General features: G+C 39.8%; 1 protein-coding gene across 6 annotated transcripts in view; it reads right to left on the reverse strand.

The window, feature by feature from the left end:
- Positions 1–863: 863 nt before the first annotated feature.
- The window catches only part of ZNF529 (zinc finger protein 529), a 62,439-nt gene continuing 42,738 nt past the window's right edge, over positions 864–20,564 (reverse strand). For all 6 annotated transcript variants that reach the window (XM_063614143.1, XM_055239676.2, XM_063614144.1 and 3 more), the window contains 3 exons: positions 13,615–13,708; positions 12,496–12,622; positions 864–5,715 (listed from right to left, as the gene is read on the reverse strand). In XM_063614143.1, the coding sequence (XP_063470213.1) occupies positions 4,259–5,715; positions 12,496–12,622; positions 13,615–13,668 (1,638 nt within the window). In that variant the 5' untranslated portion in view covers positions 13,669–13,708 and the 3' untranslated portion in view covers positions 864–4,258. The remainder of the gene's footprint in view (positions 5,716–12,495; positions 12,623–13,614; positions 13,709–20,564) is intronic.

The following is a 20,564-nucleotide window of genomic DNA, read 5'->3' on the forward strand; positions in this document are numbered from 1 at the left end:
TATTTGTTATAGCAGCACCCCACTTCTCAGTACCAACAACTGTCTTAGTTTGCTTAGGGTGGTGTAAGAAAATGCCATAGACTGTGAGGCTTAAATACAGATATTTATTTTCTCACTGTTCTAATTAAAATAGGGATTAGCAGGTTTAGTTCCTGGTAAGGGCTATCTTGGCTTCTCCTTGTGTCCTCATGTGGACTTTCCTTTGTGTGTTAGCATAGGGAGAGACATCTCTCCTTCCTCTTCTCATAAGATCACCATTTCTATCAAATTAGAATCACATTCTTATGTCCTCATTGCCCTATATCCAAATACAATCACAATGCAGGTTAAGGGATGAATTCTGGCAAGTTGGAGTGGGGAGGGGGATGGACGCAGTGGGTTATATAACTCCAGAAATCTCAGTCACGGACTCTTTACCTGTCCCTAACATACATATATTAGTCGCCATTAAATAGAATTATAATTCCTTCATTGGACATATAAAATTTAACGGTGCAGGACAGCAGAAAACAGGATGAGACTGCAATATCCTATCCTATTGAATATGAGAATAAAGCTCCTATGCAGGCTAGAGAAAAGTCAGAAAGAATAAAGGGACAAATGAAAATGGAAAGAATGGTGAAGTTTTATATTTTTGAGTAAAAATAGTAAAAACCAAACTAATACCACCAACAGTAATTATATTATGGTTTCGAGTAAGTGTGAAATGCCATAAGTTCATAACAAAGTTAAATGAAAAATGTTAATATGATAAAAACATAGCTGTAACTACAAATAAGGAAAACATAATAAGGATACATTTTATTCATTAATTTATTATTTGTTAATGACTTCAAAAAAGTAAAAGCCAAGACACAAGGATATTTTGTTTCTCTCACTAATTTTAATGTCTGTATACAAGGTTTAGATATTTAATTTTAATTTAAGCTGGAAGGACAAAAACACACACAAAGAAATACAGGACAAGTTCTCTTGGAGAACTATACCCAAAAGAGGAACATTAGCACTGATGGTAACTCAGGATAAAAAGGCAGAATGAGATCCAAGAGTAAATTAGCTGTGTTGTCACATAAATAGAATTTAGTTAGAAATAGAGCTACTACTCTATTTCAAAGGTATGAAATAGCAAATATCCTGACAAAAAGGTTAACATACTCTTGTTCTTACTGTATAGGACATGAAACAACAACCAATTACATATCTTTTAAAACTACCCGAATAAGCAATACTTACATAAAACATAGCTCAATATATCAGATGAGAAAATGGCTTAATACTGGTAATCATTCACACCTTTATAGAGTACATAAATTCTGGGAAAGACACCAGTTTCAAAAATTAAAATGTAATGAGTGACAGTGACATAAATTTATCTGAAAATAATAGTAAAATTTTCTTATAAAAATCAAATAACCAGCCAGGCATGGTGGCTCACATCTGTAATCCCAGCACTTTGGGAGACCGAGGTGGGGGGATCACGAGGTCAGGAAATCAAGACTGTCTTGGCCAATATGGTGAAACTCTGTCTCTACTAAAATACAATTAGCTGGGTGTGGTGGTGCATGCCTGTAATCCCAGCTACTTGGCAGGCTGAGGCAGGGAAATCGCTTGAACCTGGGAGGTGGAGGTTGCAGTGAGCTGAGATGACGCCACTGCATTCCAGCCTGGCGACAGAGCAAGGCTCTATCTCAAAATAAATAAATAAATAAATCCAATAGCCAGGCTGGGTGCGGTGGCTCATGCCTGTAATCCCAGCACTTTGGGAGGCTGAGGCGGGCAGATCACCTGAGGTTGGGAGTTCGAGACCAGACTGACCAACATGGAGAAATCCCGTCTCTACTAAAAATACAAAATTAGCTGGGCTTGGTGGCACATGCCTGTAATCCCAGCTACTCGGGAGGCTGAGCAGGAGAATAGCTTGAACCTGGAAGGCAGAGGTTGAGGTGAGCCAAGATTGTGCCACTGCACTCCAGCCTGGGCAACAAGAGCAAAACTCTGTCTCAGAAAAAAAAAAAAAAATCTAATAACCAGTGGCTCGTGATCTCATCGACTGCATAACCAAGTCAGCAGTCCTAAGAGAGAGATGATTTTGGAGTTAAATGAGATTAGTTAAACCAAAGAAGGTCTGCTGATTGTTGAAATGCCCAAACCTAGTAAGGCAACTCTGAGAGGGAATAAAAAGAAAAATAATGGTAATAGATTAAAAATCAATTGAAGCCATGTTAATATATAGTTGTAAATCCCCTTAATGCAAGTTCAATGGTTATTTTTTCTCCCCTTTTAAAGGTGTTTGACAAATTTAAGAGTGATAATTTAAGAGAATGATAAATTTTAAGAGACTTACTGGGTGAGTAGTTTTATCAAATATTTAAAAGAGTTCTCTTCATTTGGATCCTGGTTGGTACAGCCTGCAGGTAAAAAGACTGCTTAAAGGAACTGGTTATATTCCAATATAACACACATACACACTATATATGTGTATATATATAGTGCTCAGTATATAGTGTATATACTATATACACATAGAGTGTGTGTATATAGTGTTATATAGTGCATGTGTGAGTATAGTATACATCACATACTATATACACATAGTATATGTGATATATATATAGTATACATCACACATACATTATATACACTATATGTGAAGGGGTGGGTTGCCCCTCCACACCTGTGGGTGTTTCTCGTTAGGTGGAAGGAGAGACTTGGAAAAGAAAGAGACACAGAGACAAAGTATAGAGAAAGAAAAAGGGGTCCAGGGGACCAGCGTGCAGCATATGGAGGATCCACGCCGGCACCAGCCTCTGAGTTCCCTTAGTATTAATTGATCATTATCAGGTGTGGCAGGATAATAGGATAACAGTGGAGAGAAGGTCAGAAGGTAAACAGGTGAACAAATGTCTCTGCATCATAAACAAGATTAAGAAAAAAGTACTGTGCTTTTGATGTGCATATCATAAACATCTCAATGCCTTAAGGAGCAGTATTGCTGTCAGCATGTCCCACCTCCAGCCCTAAGGTGGTTTTCCCCTATCTCAGTAGATGCAATATACAATTGGGCTTTACACCGAGACATTCCATTGCCCAGGGAGGAGTAGGAGACAGATGCCTTCCTCTTATCTCAGCTGCAAAGAGGCATTCCTTCCTCTTTTACTAATCCTCCTCAGCACAGACCTTTTACGGGTGTCGGGCTGGGGGATGGCCAGGTCTTTCCCTTCCCACGAGGCCATATTTCAGACTATCACATGGGGAGAAACCTTGGACAATACCTGGCTTTCCTAGGCAGAGGTCCCTGCGGCCTTCTGCAGTGTGTTGTGTCTCTAGGTACTTGAGATTAGGAGTGGTTTGAGATGAGGGAGTGGTGATGACTCTTAACAAGCATGTTGCCTTCAAGCATTTGTTTAACGAAGCACACCCTGCACAGTCCTTAATCCATTTCACTCTGAGTTGACACAGCACATGTTTCAGGGAGCACAGGGTTGGCGGTAGGGTTACAGATTAACAGCATCTCAAGGCAGAAGAATTTGTCTTCGTACAGAGCAAAATGGAATCTCCTATGTCTACTTCTTTCTACACAGACACAGTAACAATCTGATCTCTCTTTTCCCCACGATATGTATATATACACTATATGTATATAGTGTGTGTGTGTTATGGTGGAATATAACCAGTTCCTATGTATGTGTTTTTTTGGGGGGAATATGTTGTATCAAAATAAAGTAGAAATTTAAAGAGAAGTCAACAATTTGATGAAAATGGAAAGGAGATCACACTTCTATCATTCAAAACGAAACAAGAACATTACACAAAATGATGAGCTGTTAAGACTGTAAAAATACATTGTATCTGACTAGGAGTTCTAACTCTCTGGAGGAAAATAAGTAAGTGTAGATATCACAAGCAAAGAATTACAATGCAGAAAAGATACTGAAGTAGTATTACAATTAAAAAACTGAATAGTCAAAAGAGCAATAATACAAACATCAAAAGCTATTGTAAACAAAACATGCCAGGATGAGAAACTCATGAAAAAAACTCTGTTTAACATAAAAAGGAGAAATATTTGGCAACATCTAACAAAGCTATAAGTATATATCAGCTATGACTAAGCAATTCTACGTCTACATACAGAATGACCATGAAGTCTAAAAACAGACTTTAAAAGAGGGAGATACTGAATTGCCTTGATTACCTATTAAATCCATCCACAGTATTTTCCTGTGAAAATCAGAAAAAACCACTTTATACATTTATTTCAGTCAAATAATTTCTCACCAGTGTAAATTTTCGGTTGGCAAGTAAGATGCCCAACAACACTAAAGGAATTCCCACATTCCTTACATTCATAGGGTTTATCACCAGTATGAATGCGCTGATGTTTGGTAAAGGATGAACTATGTCTAAAGGCCTTCCCACATGCCTTGCATTCATAGGGTTTTTCTCCAGTATGAATTCTCTGATGTTCTGTAAGGGCTGAACTATGTCTAAAGGCCTTCCCACATACCTTACATTCATAAGGTTTCTCACCACTATGAATTCTTTGATGTTGAATAAGGGCTGACGTAAGTCTAAAGAACTTTCCACACTCCTTACATTCATAAGGTTTTTGACCACTGTGAATTCTTTCATGTCGAGTAAGTTCACTACCTACTCCAAATGCTTTCTCACATTCTTTACATTTATAGGGTTTTTCACCAGTATGAATCCTCTGATGTCTAGTCAGGGATGAACTATTTCTAAAGACCTTTCCACATGCTTTGCATTCATAGGGTTTCTTACCAGTATGAATTCTCTGATGACGAGCAAGTTCTCTACATACTCCAAAAGCCTTCCCACATTCCTTACATGTATAAGGTTTCTCACCAGTGTGAATTCTCTGATGTTCAATGAGCTGTGAACTAATTCTAAAAACCTTCTCACAGTGCATACATTTGTAGGGTTTCTCACCAGTATGAATTCTCTGATGTTCGGTAAGCTGTGAATGAAATCTGAAGTCCTTGCCACATTCCATACATTTGTAAGTTTTCTCATCAGTATGGATTTTCTGATGTCGAGTAAGTTGTGCATGCACTCTAAAGGATTTCCCACAGAATGAGCATTCAAAGTGTTTCTCACCATCATGAACTCTTTGAAGTGGAGTAACTTCTCCAAGTCTTTCAAAGGTCCTTCTGTATTCGTTACATTTATAGAACTTCTCATTATGAATTTTCTGGTATACATTAAGGTCTTTGTAAAAACTACATGTATTCCCATATTCCATATATTTACAAGGTTTCACACCAGTATGAATATTCAGTTGTAACATATTGGAGTTATCTATCCCAAAGGTTTTCCAACATTGATTACATTCATAGTTTTTTCCACCAGTATATATTTTCTGATATTCATCAAACTCTAAGTCACAGCTGAAGACCTTCTCATATTCCTTGTATTCATAGGGCTTCTCACTGTCATGACTTCTCTGAGGTAAAGTAAGAGATTCATGAGTTTTGTAACTGGGCACATTTTCAGAGATGATTTTCATCTGACTGAAATATCCCACTTCAGGTCCTTGTACTTCAATCTTGCTTTTGCTTTGCCAGTCATTTCTCAAAATGGAACTTTCAAGGCCACGTAACTTGCTATTTTCCATTACCTCCCACTGAGAACCAGTGTTGTTAATAATATCTTTTCCTACGGATAAATGCTTAGTCTCATTCCTGGACTCCAAATCTGAAAGAAAGGAAAAAAAATAATTTTCATGTACTACAAAAATAAAAGTTATAGAAAGAAGAGACAATTTAAGAATAATTCACCATATACATGAATTGGTTAAAATACTGTTATGAAAGATAAAGAGAGCTCACAGAGTAACAGCAGAACATAAACATTATGAGGATTGTGATAAAGGTAAAAGATTAAGTCAGTGGATCTGAAATTTGTGTGTTGGTCATCACCTGGTAAGCTCATTGGTTAAACGAAATCAAAATCTGTAGATGTAGAACTAGTCACTAGCATCTTGTAGAGGTAATGCTAATGCAGATCAAAATTTGATAATCCATATATACTAACACTTTCGTGGTTTTCCTCCCCAAAAATAAACTTTACCGAGGATAATAACAAGGTGCGGTTTGTAAGACCTCATTTTGCCCAGGCGTGTTGGCTCACGCCTGTAATTCTAGCACTTTGGGAGGGCAAGATGGGTGGGTTACCTGAGCTCAGAACTTTTGAGACCAGCCTGGGCAACATAGTGAAACCTGCCTCTACTAAAATACAAACAGCCGGGCATGATGGCATGCATCTGTAGTCCCAGCTACTCAGGAGGCTGAGGCACAAGCATTGCTTGAACCCTGGAGGTGGAGGCTGTGGGGAGCTGAGATCACACCACTGCACTCTAGCCTGGGCAGCGGAGTGAAAGTCTGTTTCAAAAAAAAAAAAACACCTCATTTTAACCCATTCTCCTAATCATTTTTCACCTCCTAAATCGAAACAAATTTCCTATCATTTAGAGCTATCCACAGGACATTTCATTTCACATAAATGGTCTCTTTGTATGCCAGCTTCTTTTCTTTGTTAAGGTCTCAAGATATCCTCAGAAAGGGTATATTAGTTGACCCTAAATAACTTCATTTCTGTTTCTAATCCCATATCTAGTGCCTTACCCTCATATATTTTTTTTGTTGTGTATTCAGTACTTTTCTCTTACACCATTTACTTCCTTATTCCTTAAATTCCACAAGGACAAATGTAATAAATTTTCATGTGCCAATCTATAACAAGCCCTAAGGACATAGTATATGATAATTAGAGGAAAAGTAGATCACTATATGAATGAATCTAAATAAAAATAAAAGCATATAAACAAAGATAAGTCACTAGAAAACAATAATCATCAAAATAATTATGTAACTATAAGAATAATGCCAGTTATCCGGGCGGATCACGAGGTCAGGAGATCGAGACCATGGTGAAACCCCATCTCTACTAAAAATACAAAAAAATTAGCTGGGCGTGGTGGCGGGCGCCTGTAGTCCCAGCTACTTGGAGAGGCTGAGGCAGGAGAATGGCATGAACCCGGGAGGCAGAGCTTGCGCCACTGCACTCCAGCCTGAGCGACAGAGCGAGACTCCGTCTCAAAAAAAAAAAAAAAAAAAAAAAACAAAGAATAATTCCAGTTACCAATGCCTCCCAACCCTCACATTGTATTAGTGATTACATGTGTATATTTATAATACAGTAAGATACATAAATATGGCAAACATTCATATGTATTTATTTTCCAACTGCTTCTCCACCTACACATATTGTCCACCAGTATTGCTTATTCCCTCCTATGCAGAGCCACGATTGACATGTGGAATGAAGACATACGATCAAGATGAGATGTGTTATTTACTTCTCTTCAACAGCATATTTACATTTACTCCGCTGTCCTCCTAAAACTTTCATCTATTTCTTTTTTTTTTTTGAAACGGAGTCTCGCTCTGTCACCCAGGCTGGAGTGCAGTGACGCAATCTCGGCTCACTGCAAGCTGTGCCTCCCAGGTTCGTGCCATTCTCCTGCCTTCGTCTATTTCTTTTATGTTCTTTTACAGATATTCCTTTCCATTTTCTTATAGTGAAAGTCAGCTAATGCTGTACTTTCCAAAAATATATTTCAGATATTAAGGAGAATATGCTAACAATCATATGAAGAAGGTGGTCTAGGTAGACAAGATTGGAAGGCACTTCGTAGCAAAGGATTTTATGGACATCATCTGGAGGCCAACAATGAGAGAAGAGAATGCCTGAGGAAAACTCAGAGCAACACATAAACACTGCATGATAAAGGGCAAGAATAATTTTCTGTGACTTAATTATGTATAAGATGAAATAATGCAGGCATCAATATCTGACAACAACATTAAAACCAGAGTTGAGTGCCAGTATCAGTAAATCAAAAGAAGTTTCAGTTAGAAATAAAGCTCTCTACTAGGCTGGGTGCAGTGGCTGTAACATCTGTAATCCCAGCATTTTGAGAGGCCAAGGTGGGCGGATCACTTGAGGTCAGTAGTTTGAGAACAGCCTGGCCAACATGGCGAAATCCCGTCTCTACTAAAAATACAAAAAAACTTAGCTGGGCCTGGTGGCACATGCCCGTAATTCCAGCTACTTGGGAGGCTGAGGCAGGAGAATCGTTCAAACCTGGGAGACAGAGGTTGCAGTGAGCTGAGATTGCGCCACCGCACTCTAGGCTGGGCAACAGAATGAGAATATGTCTTTAAAAAAAAAAAAAAAAGAAGAAAAAGAAGCTCACTATTAAATAACTGTTGAGTCAATGTGGAAATGTAACTGAAATCACAAAGTTTGTAGAGAACCATGATGTTGAAAACATTTCTAACTGACATCTATGGAACGCAAATACATTTGTCTCATAAAAAGTAAAAACTTAAATGCTTTTTTTTAAAAAAAGAAAAAGTAAAAATAACCAATGTATATATCCCACTAAAGACAAAACAGTGACCTAAAGAAAAGGTGAGAAATTAGCAATCACAATGTGATAAAAACATACACAAAATGTTATTAAGACTCCTATGCTAATAAAGCTGAAAATGTAGACTAATGAATGAATTTCTTGGTAAAGGGATATTTAAAACCAACCCAAAAAGCAACAATAGTTGGAAAAAAACCAAATTCCTGGAATGAGATAAAATTTTCAAACACTCACTCCATGAAACAGAAAAATCATAACCATGCCTTATTGTCCTTGTTATTGAAATAAAGCAGATAATAAGCCAGGAATCCTAGAACAAAGACCTGAATCATGATCTGGACCAGGGGAGGTATGAGATGTAACCTGTAATGTTTTGCCAGAAAGAAAAAAGTTTTACAACAGTGGGTCACATCAAAGGGACACAAAAATAGCTTGAGAGAGCTAAAGTGCCACCATTTTGACAATACAAGAGTTAAATGGGAAAAAAGTTTATGTACTGAAACATGCTAAACTAAACAAAACCAGAAAAATGCACTCATATCCAATTCAATGCTAGGTCTGGGATAGGGAGGGTATGGAATGAGCCTTGGATAAGCTTTTGACAAAAAGTGAGAATAAATTCAAAGATTAAAGGATAAAGCCAAAGCGCACAGAAATCACCATAAGAAACATGGTATCAGTATATCAAAATTTCATCCAATATTCATACAGCTGGACATCAAAAATCAGACTCTGGCGGGCTAATGTATACTGAACCAATAAAATCAATAAACATAATGAGACTTAATAGAAGGTATGAAAATTTCTAGTGCAACATTTGAGGTGGCTACTTACAGTAATATAAAAGACATGTAATTTAAAAAGCCTCTTTGCCTTTCCTACTAGAATTACAAAAGTTTACCAAAGAACATGACAGCAACTAATATATAAACGGAATGACAAATTGAAACACACTGATTCCAATGAGGACTTCCAATTGCAAAAACATTAGGTGAATCACTGAAAAGGAACTGTATATCTATAAAATGCCAAATTAAGACCAGACAGATTGGTTTCTGACCACACTGTCTGAATTAGCTCTTTCTCCATCATACTGTATCCCTTTATTCTTACACATATCACTATATATATTCTCTACTTATCTGTTTACTTGTTTATTATACATCTCAAGAACTAGTATGTCAATTCCATGAGAGCAGAGTCTGTATTGGTCTTGTTCACCATTGTACTGATATCTGTCTCAATGTAGACACTGAATAAATATTGAGGATATGAATGAGCATTTTTTTTTTGGTCAATACATACATACATAAGTCTAAATACAAGATGAACTGGAAAACAGTTGGTGGCATTGAAGATCTTAATTTCCTCCAAGTGCCAGGCTTTTGTTTCTTTTTTAAAAAAAAACAAAAAAAACGAAAACAAAAACACAGTCTGGGCTGGGTGCAGTGGCTCACACCTGTAATCCCACCACTTTGGGAGGCCGAGGCGGGCAGATCACGAGGCCAGGAGATCGAGACCATCCTGGCTAACACAGTGATACCCCGTCTCTACTAAAAATACAACAAATTAGCTGGGTGTGGTGGCGTGCGCCTGTAGTCCCAGCTACTCGGGAGGCTGAGACAGAATGGCATGAACCCAGGAGACGGAGGTTGCAGCGAGCTGAGATTGCACCACTGCACTCCAGCCTGGGTGACAGAGTGAGACTCTGTCTCAACAAAATAAATAAATAAAATAAAACAACAACAACAACAACAGCATCAAAATAAAAGTCAAAATAAAAAAATAAAAAAAGGTTTTATTTTTGAATGGATTTTCCCAACGGAATCACAGGGGCTAATCTCCCTCCTTGACCAGATGGGCTTTGTGCTTTGGCAATGACTTTCTATCACTCATTGGCCATCACTCACCTGGCCCTGTCTTCTTTCACATCCCATAAACTCTATAGAGCAACTTCCCTTCCTCCAGTAAGGTGATCCCAATTGGATTAGAAATGGAAGACTGCTTACAACAAAGAAATGTAACAACGTATTTTTTTATTATAGCCAATTTTTAAAATACAGCTTTGAGAACTGGCTAAAGTTTTTTTTTTTTTTTGAGACGGAGTCTTGCTCTGTCGCCGAGAATTGGCTAAAGTTTTACTAAATAAAATTAAAATTATATTGATAAAGATGTCAGAAAAGAGAAATGTGAGGGAACTGGAAAAACATTCACCTTAGAGTAACCACAGAATTATCAAATATAAAGAGACTAGACAGGTAAAGAAAGCTCTTATGTTATTTAAACCCATACTAATTCTTTGTCTGGAGAAGCAGTATAACAGTTAAAAAATACTGTCTTTGGTGCCAGATTGCCTGGGTAGAAAGCCTACCTCTGCAATTAAGTGGCTGTGTAGCCTTGCAGAAGTACCTAAATACTCTCTGTTGTAAGCAGCCTCTTCTGTACAACAATAATACAAATAACACTTATATCACAGAGTTATTGTACGAATTAAACAAGTCTTTTTTTATGAGATGGAGTCTTGCCCTGTTGCCCAGGCTGGAGTGCAGCGGTGCCATCTCGGCTCACTGCAACCTCCACCTCCTGAGTTCTAGCGGGTTCAAGCAATTCTCCTGCCTCAGCCTCCTGAGTAGCTGGGACTACAGGCACATGCCACCATGCCTGGCTAATTTTTTTGTATTTTAGTAGAGATGGGGTTTCACCGTGTTGCCCAGGCTGGTCGCGAACTCCTGAGCTCAGGCAATCCACCCACCTCAGCCTCCCAAAGTGCTGGGATTACAGGCATGAGCCACCGCGCCCAGCCAAGAGTCAGTTATGTAAAGTGCTTAGGACGGGGCCAAGTAGAAGGCAAGAACTATGGAAGCTGAGAGGAAAGTTAGTAACTTTCTGAGCTATTAAAAGGTCCTTGGTGAAATACTAATTTAATGTTAAATGCAAAGTTCTTTAGCCATAAAGCAGGTGGGAGGAAATGAATATGAACTCTTTATCAATCCATCAATATATAAATGGTAGAGATTCTTTTAACGATCATAACAAATCAGGACACACAGTATGTTAAAAGTTCTCCCAGAAGGCAGGTAAGAATATAAAGTATTTATAGCAATTCTGACCTCAAACACAATGTACAGGTTGTACATGCCTAATCTACAATCTGAAATTCAGCTACAAAATCCTAAACTTTTTGAGCACTAACATGATGCTACAAGTGAAATACACATAACTACTTAACACAAACTTTGTTTCATGAACGAACGAAACTATTAAAAACATTGTATAAAATTACCTTCAGACTATGTGTATAAAGTGTACATGAAACATAAATGAATTTTGTGTTTCAATTTGGGTTCCATCCCTAAGATGTCTCATTATGTATATGCAGATATTCCAAAATCTGAAAAAAAATCCCAAATCCAAAACACTCTCATCCCAAGTATTTTGGATAAGGGATACTCAACCTGTAATGTCTCAGTGATATGCTATATGTGTCCCATAAGTCAAATCCAGCTTCTTGGTATCAAAGAAGGTAGAAATTATACGAAGGGCCTGAGAAGGTAAGAATATCATGAAGAATGTTAAAGACTAATGGAGATGTCATTTGCAACACGACAATACTGAAAGCATGTGTTTGAAATCAGAAGTTCACCTAGTTTCTTAAAACATAGCCTTGAGGCTGGCGCAGTGGCTCACGCCTGTAATCCCAGCACCTTGGGAGGCCAAGGTGGGCGAATCACAAGGTCAGGAGTTCAAGACCAGCCTGGCCAACATGGTGAAACCCTGTCTCTACTAAAAATACAAAAAATTAGATGGGCATAGTGGCGGGCACTTGTAATCCCAGCTACTCGGGAGGCTGAGGCAGGAGAATCGCTTGAACCCGGGAGGCAGAGGTTGCAGTGAGCCAAGATCATGCCACTGCAGCCCAGCCTGGGTGACAGAGTGAGACTCCATCTCAAAAACAAAACAAAACATAGCCTTGAATTCACTGAGTATCAGCTGATAGTCTAGAGAGTATATTCTAAGTTATTTGAGGCAGATAAATTTACCCAGTGAGAGTAAGTTGCTGTAGTTCTCCATCATCACATCCCAGTATAAGTTCCTCTGAGCAGAATCCAGATATTCCCATTCCTCCTGAGAGAAGTTGATGACCACATCCCTGAGTGTCACCAGTTCCTGAAACAACAAACCCGTACATTACAGGTAAAATTTAAGGAAATATTTTTGAGAAAAAGACAAGAGGAATTGCCTTATAGCAAGGGGATTGGACAGTAAACAAGGAGGCCAAAAGAAGACTGTGACATGGGAAGTAAGGAAATTAGTGCTTCCAGACCAGACTATCATCTTTCAAGACTCCCTTTGATCCACTGAAATCTTTGTGCATACTTATGGGATCTCTTATTTAGCCAACCATGTCTGGAAATTAATAACCAGTTTACAAATTAAAAGAAGTACTATATACAAGCACATTTCATGCTATGTGCCTGCCTCATGAATCATCAATAAAGGTAAGTTTCTACACCGTCATTCCCCTGTACAGGAGAAAAATATCTAACTTTGAAAATGGGGTATGAACAAAATTAAAGATTTCTTGTAGCTCCAAGTTCATTACTATGTGACATATTATTTCACATTATATAATAAGAATTATTACTCCTAGCGATGAAGTTTTTAGTAAGTGTTTTTTAGTGGCTACAGAGTAGTTTTCTTGTTAAAAACATAATAGCCTTAATTATTTTCCAACGTTTAGGTTAGACAAGGTTGTCTCCAATTCTGTGTCTACAATCATCATCATTTTGTATGACTTGAGGCCATTCAACATCAAATCCAATCTACCTGGAAACTCAAGTCTGTGGAGAAGGTCAGAGTATGCCCAATTATCAAACAGATCCATCTGCTTTTTCCCTACCCAAGAATATGACAAGGAAAAGTCTAGGGATTCAACTTTTGCTTTATATCTGCTCTTGACAAAGGACTGAACACATAGGAGTGTTGAACATTCTTTGGGGAATAGAGGCACACAGGAGGGACACTGTGCTGTTAGACTCCAGCCCTTACTAGAAAGCGAAGAAGTATGGGGTTGTGGTACAGGTTCTTTGACAGAGGTGTTTGGTAGGAAGAATCAGAAAAAGGAAATATCACAAAGAAAAGAGAAATAGTTAACTTACATGGTCCATGGTTAGAATTGTAAAGAATTGGTCAGGGAATTCCACTTCTGGCATGACAGCATGAGGAGCTCCATGGACATGATCCCCAGTGAAACTGTAAAAATTATTTTTTAAGAAAGAACCACCATTTAAAGTCTCTGGAAATGGTGCTAGGAATGTACAGCAAATGAAGAAACATTAGTTTAAGAAAATCTCAAAAAACATGTTAAGAACTCTGAGAGTCTAGACTCCGTGAACCAAACCTGAGCCCTCCATTGTCCATTCTATCTTGGTGAGAAAGACTCCACTCTCGACAGGATAGCCAAGGGCACGGGGCTTCTTCACCACTTTTCAACCCTTGCCCCAGTCAGATATCTACCTTCCTAGGTGGGGTAAGACATCATCACTTTTCACTCTGCCCCAGTTACCTGTTGCACAGCTGAAGAATGAGGACTCCCTTCCTCTGCCTAGCCCCAAAACATGAAATATAGGCTTTAACTTGGATGTGGTACTGCTGAGCATACTGAGGTTCCAACTGTTGTGTCCTGGCTCCCGGGGCAGGTGTTCCATGCCCAAACAGGCAAGCCAGGGAGACCTGGCTGCTGCCCCATCTGCCATCTACCAAGCACTCAGCTCCTAAAGCAGGGGAATCACTCAGAGAGATGCATGCCACTGTCCCTACCTCCAGCACTAGAATGGTGGCTCTGAGATTTTGTCCAGGGAGAGAAGTAGGCCATAGAACAGAGAGTTCTGTATTGCTCCTCAAAGGAACTGAATTGACTTGCAACAGAATGTGGAGAAGTTTAAACCTAAGGGCAATGTCAAAAACTGAAAGTTTTGGTGAAGGGCAATTGGGAGGAGGTTGATAGATTAGAGATGTATGTTATACTGTAGGGTGGTTGGTTTGCCAGACAGAAACTGATAGACACCTGGGAAGACATTCTATTGTCAGAACAAATCTCAAACACTGACCTCAAAAAAGCCCCAGTTTGATTACATTAGCCTGTGAAGCAATGTATACTCCAGGGCACTTATGAAAGCAATACTGCCATTAAATTGCAATTAGTGGTGCTTAACAGCTGGGGGTGGTCAGGGAGATGTTCAAAGACAGCCCTGTCAAAACCACTATCATCTAATGCTGTCTGTAAAAGTAGGCAAGGCTGTACTCCCAATGAGCAGCATAAGAGATTTTACAACATAGTGGGAATAGACTTCACTAAAATAATCCAGAGAGTCCTTTCTCATGCTGCTATAAGGATATACCCAAGACTAGGTAATTTACAAAGGAAAGAGGCTTAATTGACTCACAGTTCTGTGTGGCTGGGGAGGCCTCAGGAAACTTATAATCATGGCAGAAGGCACCTCTTCACAGGGTGGTAAGGGAGAGAATGAGAGCCGAGCTAAGGGGGAAGCCCCTTATAAAACCATCAGCTCTTGTGAGAACTCACTCACTATTACAGCAGCAGTATGGGGGAAACCACCCTCATGATTAAATTATCTCCACCTGGTCCTGTCCTTGACATGTGGGGATTATTACAATTCAAGGTGAGTTTTGGGTGGAGATACAAGAGCCAAACCATATCACAGTCACTAAGCAAGTAAATAAGCAAGTACCAATAACAAGCCCTGAGGCAGAGGGTGTGGACAAAAGTACTGGAGTTCCAACAATTGTCTATAATGTCCACTTTCCACAAACAAAAGACAGGCAAAGAAACAGGAAAGTATGATTTACACACTGGAAAAGAAGCCCACAACAGAAACTGCTTGTGAGAGCAACCAGATTTAATAGGCAAAGACTTAAAATTATAAACAGGCAAAGACTTCAAATTATACATTATAATACATATTCAAGTAGACAAAGGAAACCATAAAAAAGTAAATGTAGGTATGATCATAACGTTGCATCAAAAGGAGAATATCAACAGAGATAAAATTATTAAAAATAGACATGGAAATTCTGAAGTTACAAAGTATAATAACTGAAATGAAATTTTCACTAGAAGGACTCAATAGTAGATATGAACTGGCAGAAGTATTAGCAAAGTTGAAGATAGATTAATAGCAATGGTGTAATCTGATGAACAGAGAGAAAACAAGACAAATTAACATTTCAGAGAAATATGGGACCCCATTAAGCACACTGATATAAACAGGAGTACCAGAAGAGAGGTGAGAGAGGAAAAAAAAGGATTTGAAATTTACAAAGAAATAATGGATTTAAAATTCCCAAATTTATTGAAAAACATTAAACTGCACATCCAGGAAGCTCAACAAACACCAAGTAGGATAAATGCATAGAGATCCAAACATAGATGCATCATTATAAAAGCACTGAAATCCAAAGAAAGAAATGGAGAAAATCTTGAAAGCAATAAAAGGAAACTGCAGGCTAGAAGTGAAACTAATACAAAAGTATTAACTGCTGATTTCTCATCAGAAAAAAATGAAGGCCAGAAGGCAGTGGGATGATATATACAAAGTACTCACACAAACAAAATCCTTCAACCCAGAATCCTAAATCCATCAACATGTAAAAAAATGAAGTGACCCCCTACCTCACATCACTTACAAAAATTAACTCAAAATGGATTAAAGTCTTAAATATGAGGCCTGAAACTATAAAAATCCTAGAAGAAAACATAGTGAAGCTCTTGACATTGGTCTTGTGATGATTTTTAAAAATATAACACCAAAAGCACCAGAAACAAAAGCAAAAACAAAGAAATGGGACCAAATAAAATTAAAAAGCTTCTACAAAATAAAGGAAACAATTTAAAAAGTGAAATTACATTCTACAGCATGGGAGAAAATATGTGCAAATTACATATCTGACAAGGGGTTAATATCTAAATACATAAGAAATTCATTCAACTCAATAGCAAAAAAAAAAAAAAATCCAATTAAAAAATGAGCAAAGAACCTGATAGACATTTTTGCAAAGAAGACATACAAATGGTCAACAGGTATATAAAAAGGTGCTCAGTATCACTAAACATCAGGGAAATGCAAATCAAAACCACAATGAAATATCACCTCACACCTGATAGGACTGCTGTTATCAAAAAGACAAGAAAGAAAAAAATGTTGACAAGGATATGGAAAAAAGGGAAGCCTTGCACACTGTCAGGGATGTAAATTGGTACAGTCCTTCTGAAAAAGAGTATGGAGGTTCCTCAAAAACTTAAAAATAGGACAACCATACAATCCAGCAATCCTGCTTCTGGCTATACAGTCAAAAGAAATGAAGTCAATAACTTTTTTCCCCCTGCACCGAGACGGAGTCTTGCTCTTTCACCCACGGTGGAGTGCAGTGCAGTGCCACAATCTCGGTTCACTGCAACCTCCGCCTCCCGGGTTCAAGCAATTCTGCTGTCTCAGCCTCCTGAGTGGCTGGGATTACAGGCGTGTGGCACCATGCCTGGCTAAGTTTTGTATTTTTAGTAGAGACGGGGTTTCACCATGTTGGCAGGCTGGTCTCAAACTCCTGAGCTCGTGATCCACCCACCTTGGCCTCCCAAAGTGCTGGAATTACAGGCATGAGCCACCACACATGGCCAAAGTCAGTAACTTGAAGAGATATTTGCAGTCCTTTTCATGGCCGCATTATTCATAATAACCAAGGTATGGAAACCTAAGTGTCCATCAATGGATAAAAGTGTTTGTATGTGTGTGTATACATACATGTATGTGTCAATTATACATCAGTAAAACAGAGTGGGGTGGTTATCCTTATGCAACCTTATGTATTCCTTATACAAATCCATATGAAAAAGAGAAATAGCTGGGTGCGTTGGCTCACACCTGTAATTCCAGCACTTTGAGAGGCTGAGGCGGGAGGATCACCTGAGGTTGGGAGTTCGAGACCAGCCTGATCAACGTGGAGAAATCTGGTCTCTACTAAAAATAAAAAATTAGCCAGGTGTGGTGATGCATGCCTGTAATCCCAGTTACTCGGGAGGCTAAGGCAGAAGAATCACATGAACCCGCGAGGCAGAGGTTGCGGTGAGCCGAGATCACGCCATTGCACTCCAGCCTGGGCAACAAGAGTGAAACTCCGTCTCAAAAAAAAAAAAAAAAAAAAAGAAAGGCAATTTTATGTAATTATAAAAGACAGTATACATATATATCTCTTCTCTTAACTGATATACAAATTTTATGAAACATGAGTATTTATGTATTATTGGGCCCATAACATACAGAAATGTAATATATTTGCTAATAACAACACAAAGAAGGCTGCTCCTCCCATCACAGGCCCACAGTGCAAGGGCCTTGAAGGCAGGATGGTTTCAAGGGAAGGGCCTAGAACACTCATGGAACTTTGCGGCTTGCTGCCCGGGGCTGCCTCAAGTCTCTGCTCCCCACATCCCGGCACAGTGCTCCTTGGCTGCCATAGTTGTGGCTCCAGTGGGCCCAGGTGCAGTTTAGTCCCTGCTCTGGACGGCAAAGTAGTGAACCTTAGCATCCACATGGTGCTGATTTTGCAAGTGTGCAGAGTGCACAAGATGTGGAAGCATGGCATCCTTCAAAGAGATTTCTTTCTTTTTTTTTTTTTTTGAGACAGAGTCTCACTGTATTGCCCAAGCTGGAGTGCAGTGGTGCGATCTTGGCTCACTGCAACCTCCGCCTCCTGGGCTCAAGCAATTCTCTTGCCTTAGAATCCCAAATAGCTGGGATTTCAGGCACGCGATGCCTTGGAGAGCCTCAGGGCCTAGACAGAGACCTACTACAGAGGCAGAGCCACTGCAGACAGTCCCCACTAGGGCATTGTCCAGTGGAGTCATAGAGGCTGTGCCACTCCCCAAACCCTAGACCTCTAGAGCCAGCAGCATCCAACATGGGCCTGGGAAAGCCAGTGGCACCTGACTCCAACCCATGAGAACTGCAGTATTAACTGTGCACACCAAAGACATGGTGGCAGGGTCCCTTCAGGCCTTTGGGGTCCAACCCCCATCCCAGTGTGTCTGGAACGTGCGACAAGAGTCAAAGATGATTATTCTCCAGGCTAAAGGTTTATTGTTGTTTGCCCTGTTCAGTTTTGGACCTACTTGAGACCAGTGACCCATACTTTCTTATTTATCTGTTTTGGAATAGAAATGTCTGTCCTGGCCAGGTGCGGCGGCTCGTGCCTATAATCCCAGCACTCTGGGAGGCTGAGGCAGGCGGATCACCTGAGGTCGGGAGTTCAAGACCAGCCTGACCAACATGGAGAAACCCTGTCTCTACTAAAAATACAAAAAAATTAGCCAGGAATGGTAGTGCATGCCTGTAATCCCAGCTACTTGGGAGGCTGAGGTAGGGGAATTGCTTGAACCTGGGAGGCGGAGGTTGCGGTGAGCCGAGATCGCACCATTGCACTCCAGCCTGGAAAAAAAAAAAAAGAAATGTCTGTCTTATTCCATTGTAGCTTGGAAGCACATAACTAGTTTAGTTTCACAGGTACAGGACTACAGAGCAATTTGCCTCAGAATGAATCACCACATGATTTAGATAATACCTAGATGAGACTCTGCCATTTAAGTTGACTTTAAAGTTTATGCTGAAATGAGTTTTAATACTTTGGGAGCTATTGGAATGAAATGAATGTATTTTGTATGTGAGAAAGACATGAATATAGCGGGGGTCCAGGGGCAGAATGTAACATGTCCTCTCCAGAATTCAGGTGTTACCGATGTGATAGTATTAGAAGATGGAGCCTGGCCGGGCGCAATGGCTCATGCCTGTAATCCCAGCACTTTGGGAGGCCGAGGCGGGCGGATCACGAGGTCAGGAGATCGAGACCACCCTGGCTAACATGGTGAAACCCCGTCTCTACTAAAAAAATACAAAAAAATAGCCGGGCATGGTGGCAGACGCCTGTAGTCCCAGCTACTCGGGAGGCTGAGGCAGGAGAATGGCGTGAACCTGGGAGGCGGAGCTTGCAGTGAGCTGAGAATGTGCCCTCCAGCCTGGGCGACAGAGCGACACTCTGTCTCCAAAAAAAAAAAGAAGGTGGAGCCTTTAAGAGGTGATGAGGGCTCCTCCCTTTGTGAATGGGATTACAGCCTTCATGAAAGAGGCTCAATGCATACTTCCTTGTCCTCCCTTTTGCATGTGAGGACACACGTCCTTTCTGGAGGATGCAGCATCAAGGCACCCTTGGAAGAGGACAATTGAACCTGATGATGCCTTGATCTTGGACTTCATAACCTACAGAACTGTGATACATTTCTGTTCTTTATAAATCAGGTATTTTGTTATAGCAGCACAAACAGACAAAGTTGTCTATGGGTGCCGGGCACGGTGGTTCATGCCTGTAATCCCCGCACTTTGGGAGGCTGAGGCGGGTGGATCATCAGGTGAGGAGTTCTAGACCAGTCGCCAACATAGTGAAACCCTGTCTCTACTAAAAATACACCAAAAATTAGCGGGGCATGGTGGTGTGCGCCTGTAATCCTAGCTACTCAGGAGGCTGAGGCAGGAAAATCGGGTGAACCCAGGAGGCAGAGGTTGCAGTGAGCCGAGATCTCACCACTGCATTCCAGCCTGGGCAACAGAATGAGACTGCGTCTCAAAAAAAAAAAGAAAGTTGTCTATGGGTGACTCAGCTGCAAAGCTGCAAGGAGATTGAGAGTAAGACGATGGAAACAACAGTCAAGCCGAGAACCAAATCAGGAACACAATCCCGTTTACAATTGCCACTAAAAGAATAACATACCTAAGAATACAGCTAACCCGGGAGGTGAAAGATCTCTACAATGAGAACCACAAAACACTGCTCAAAGAAATCAGATGACACAAATGGAAAAACATGGTAGGAAGAATCAGTATCATTAAAATGGCCATACTGCCCAAGGCAATTTATAGATTCAATGCTATTCCTATCAAACTACCAAGGACATTCTTCACAGAACTAGAAAAAGCTATTTTAAAATTCATATGGAACCAAAAAAGGGCCTGAATAGCCAAGGTAATCCTAAGCAAAAAGAACA

This window comes from Symphalangus syndactylus, chromosome 13 (genome assembly GCF_028878055.3).
Source record: "Symphalangus syndactylus isolate Jambi chromosome 13, NHGRI_mSymSyn1-v2.1_pri, whole genome shotgun sequence".
NCBI lineage: Eukaryota > Metazoa > Chordata > Mammalia > Primates > Hylobatidae > Symphalangus > Symphalangus syndactylus.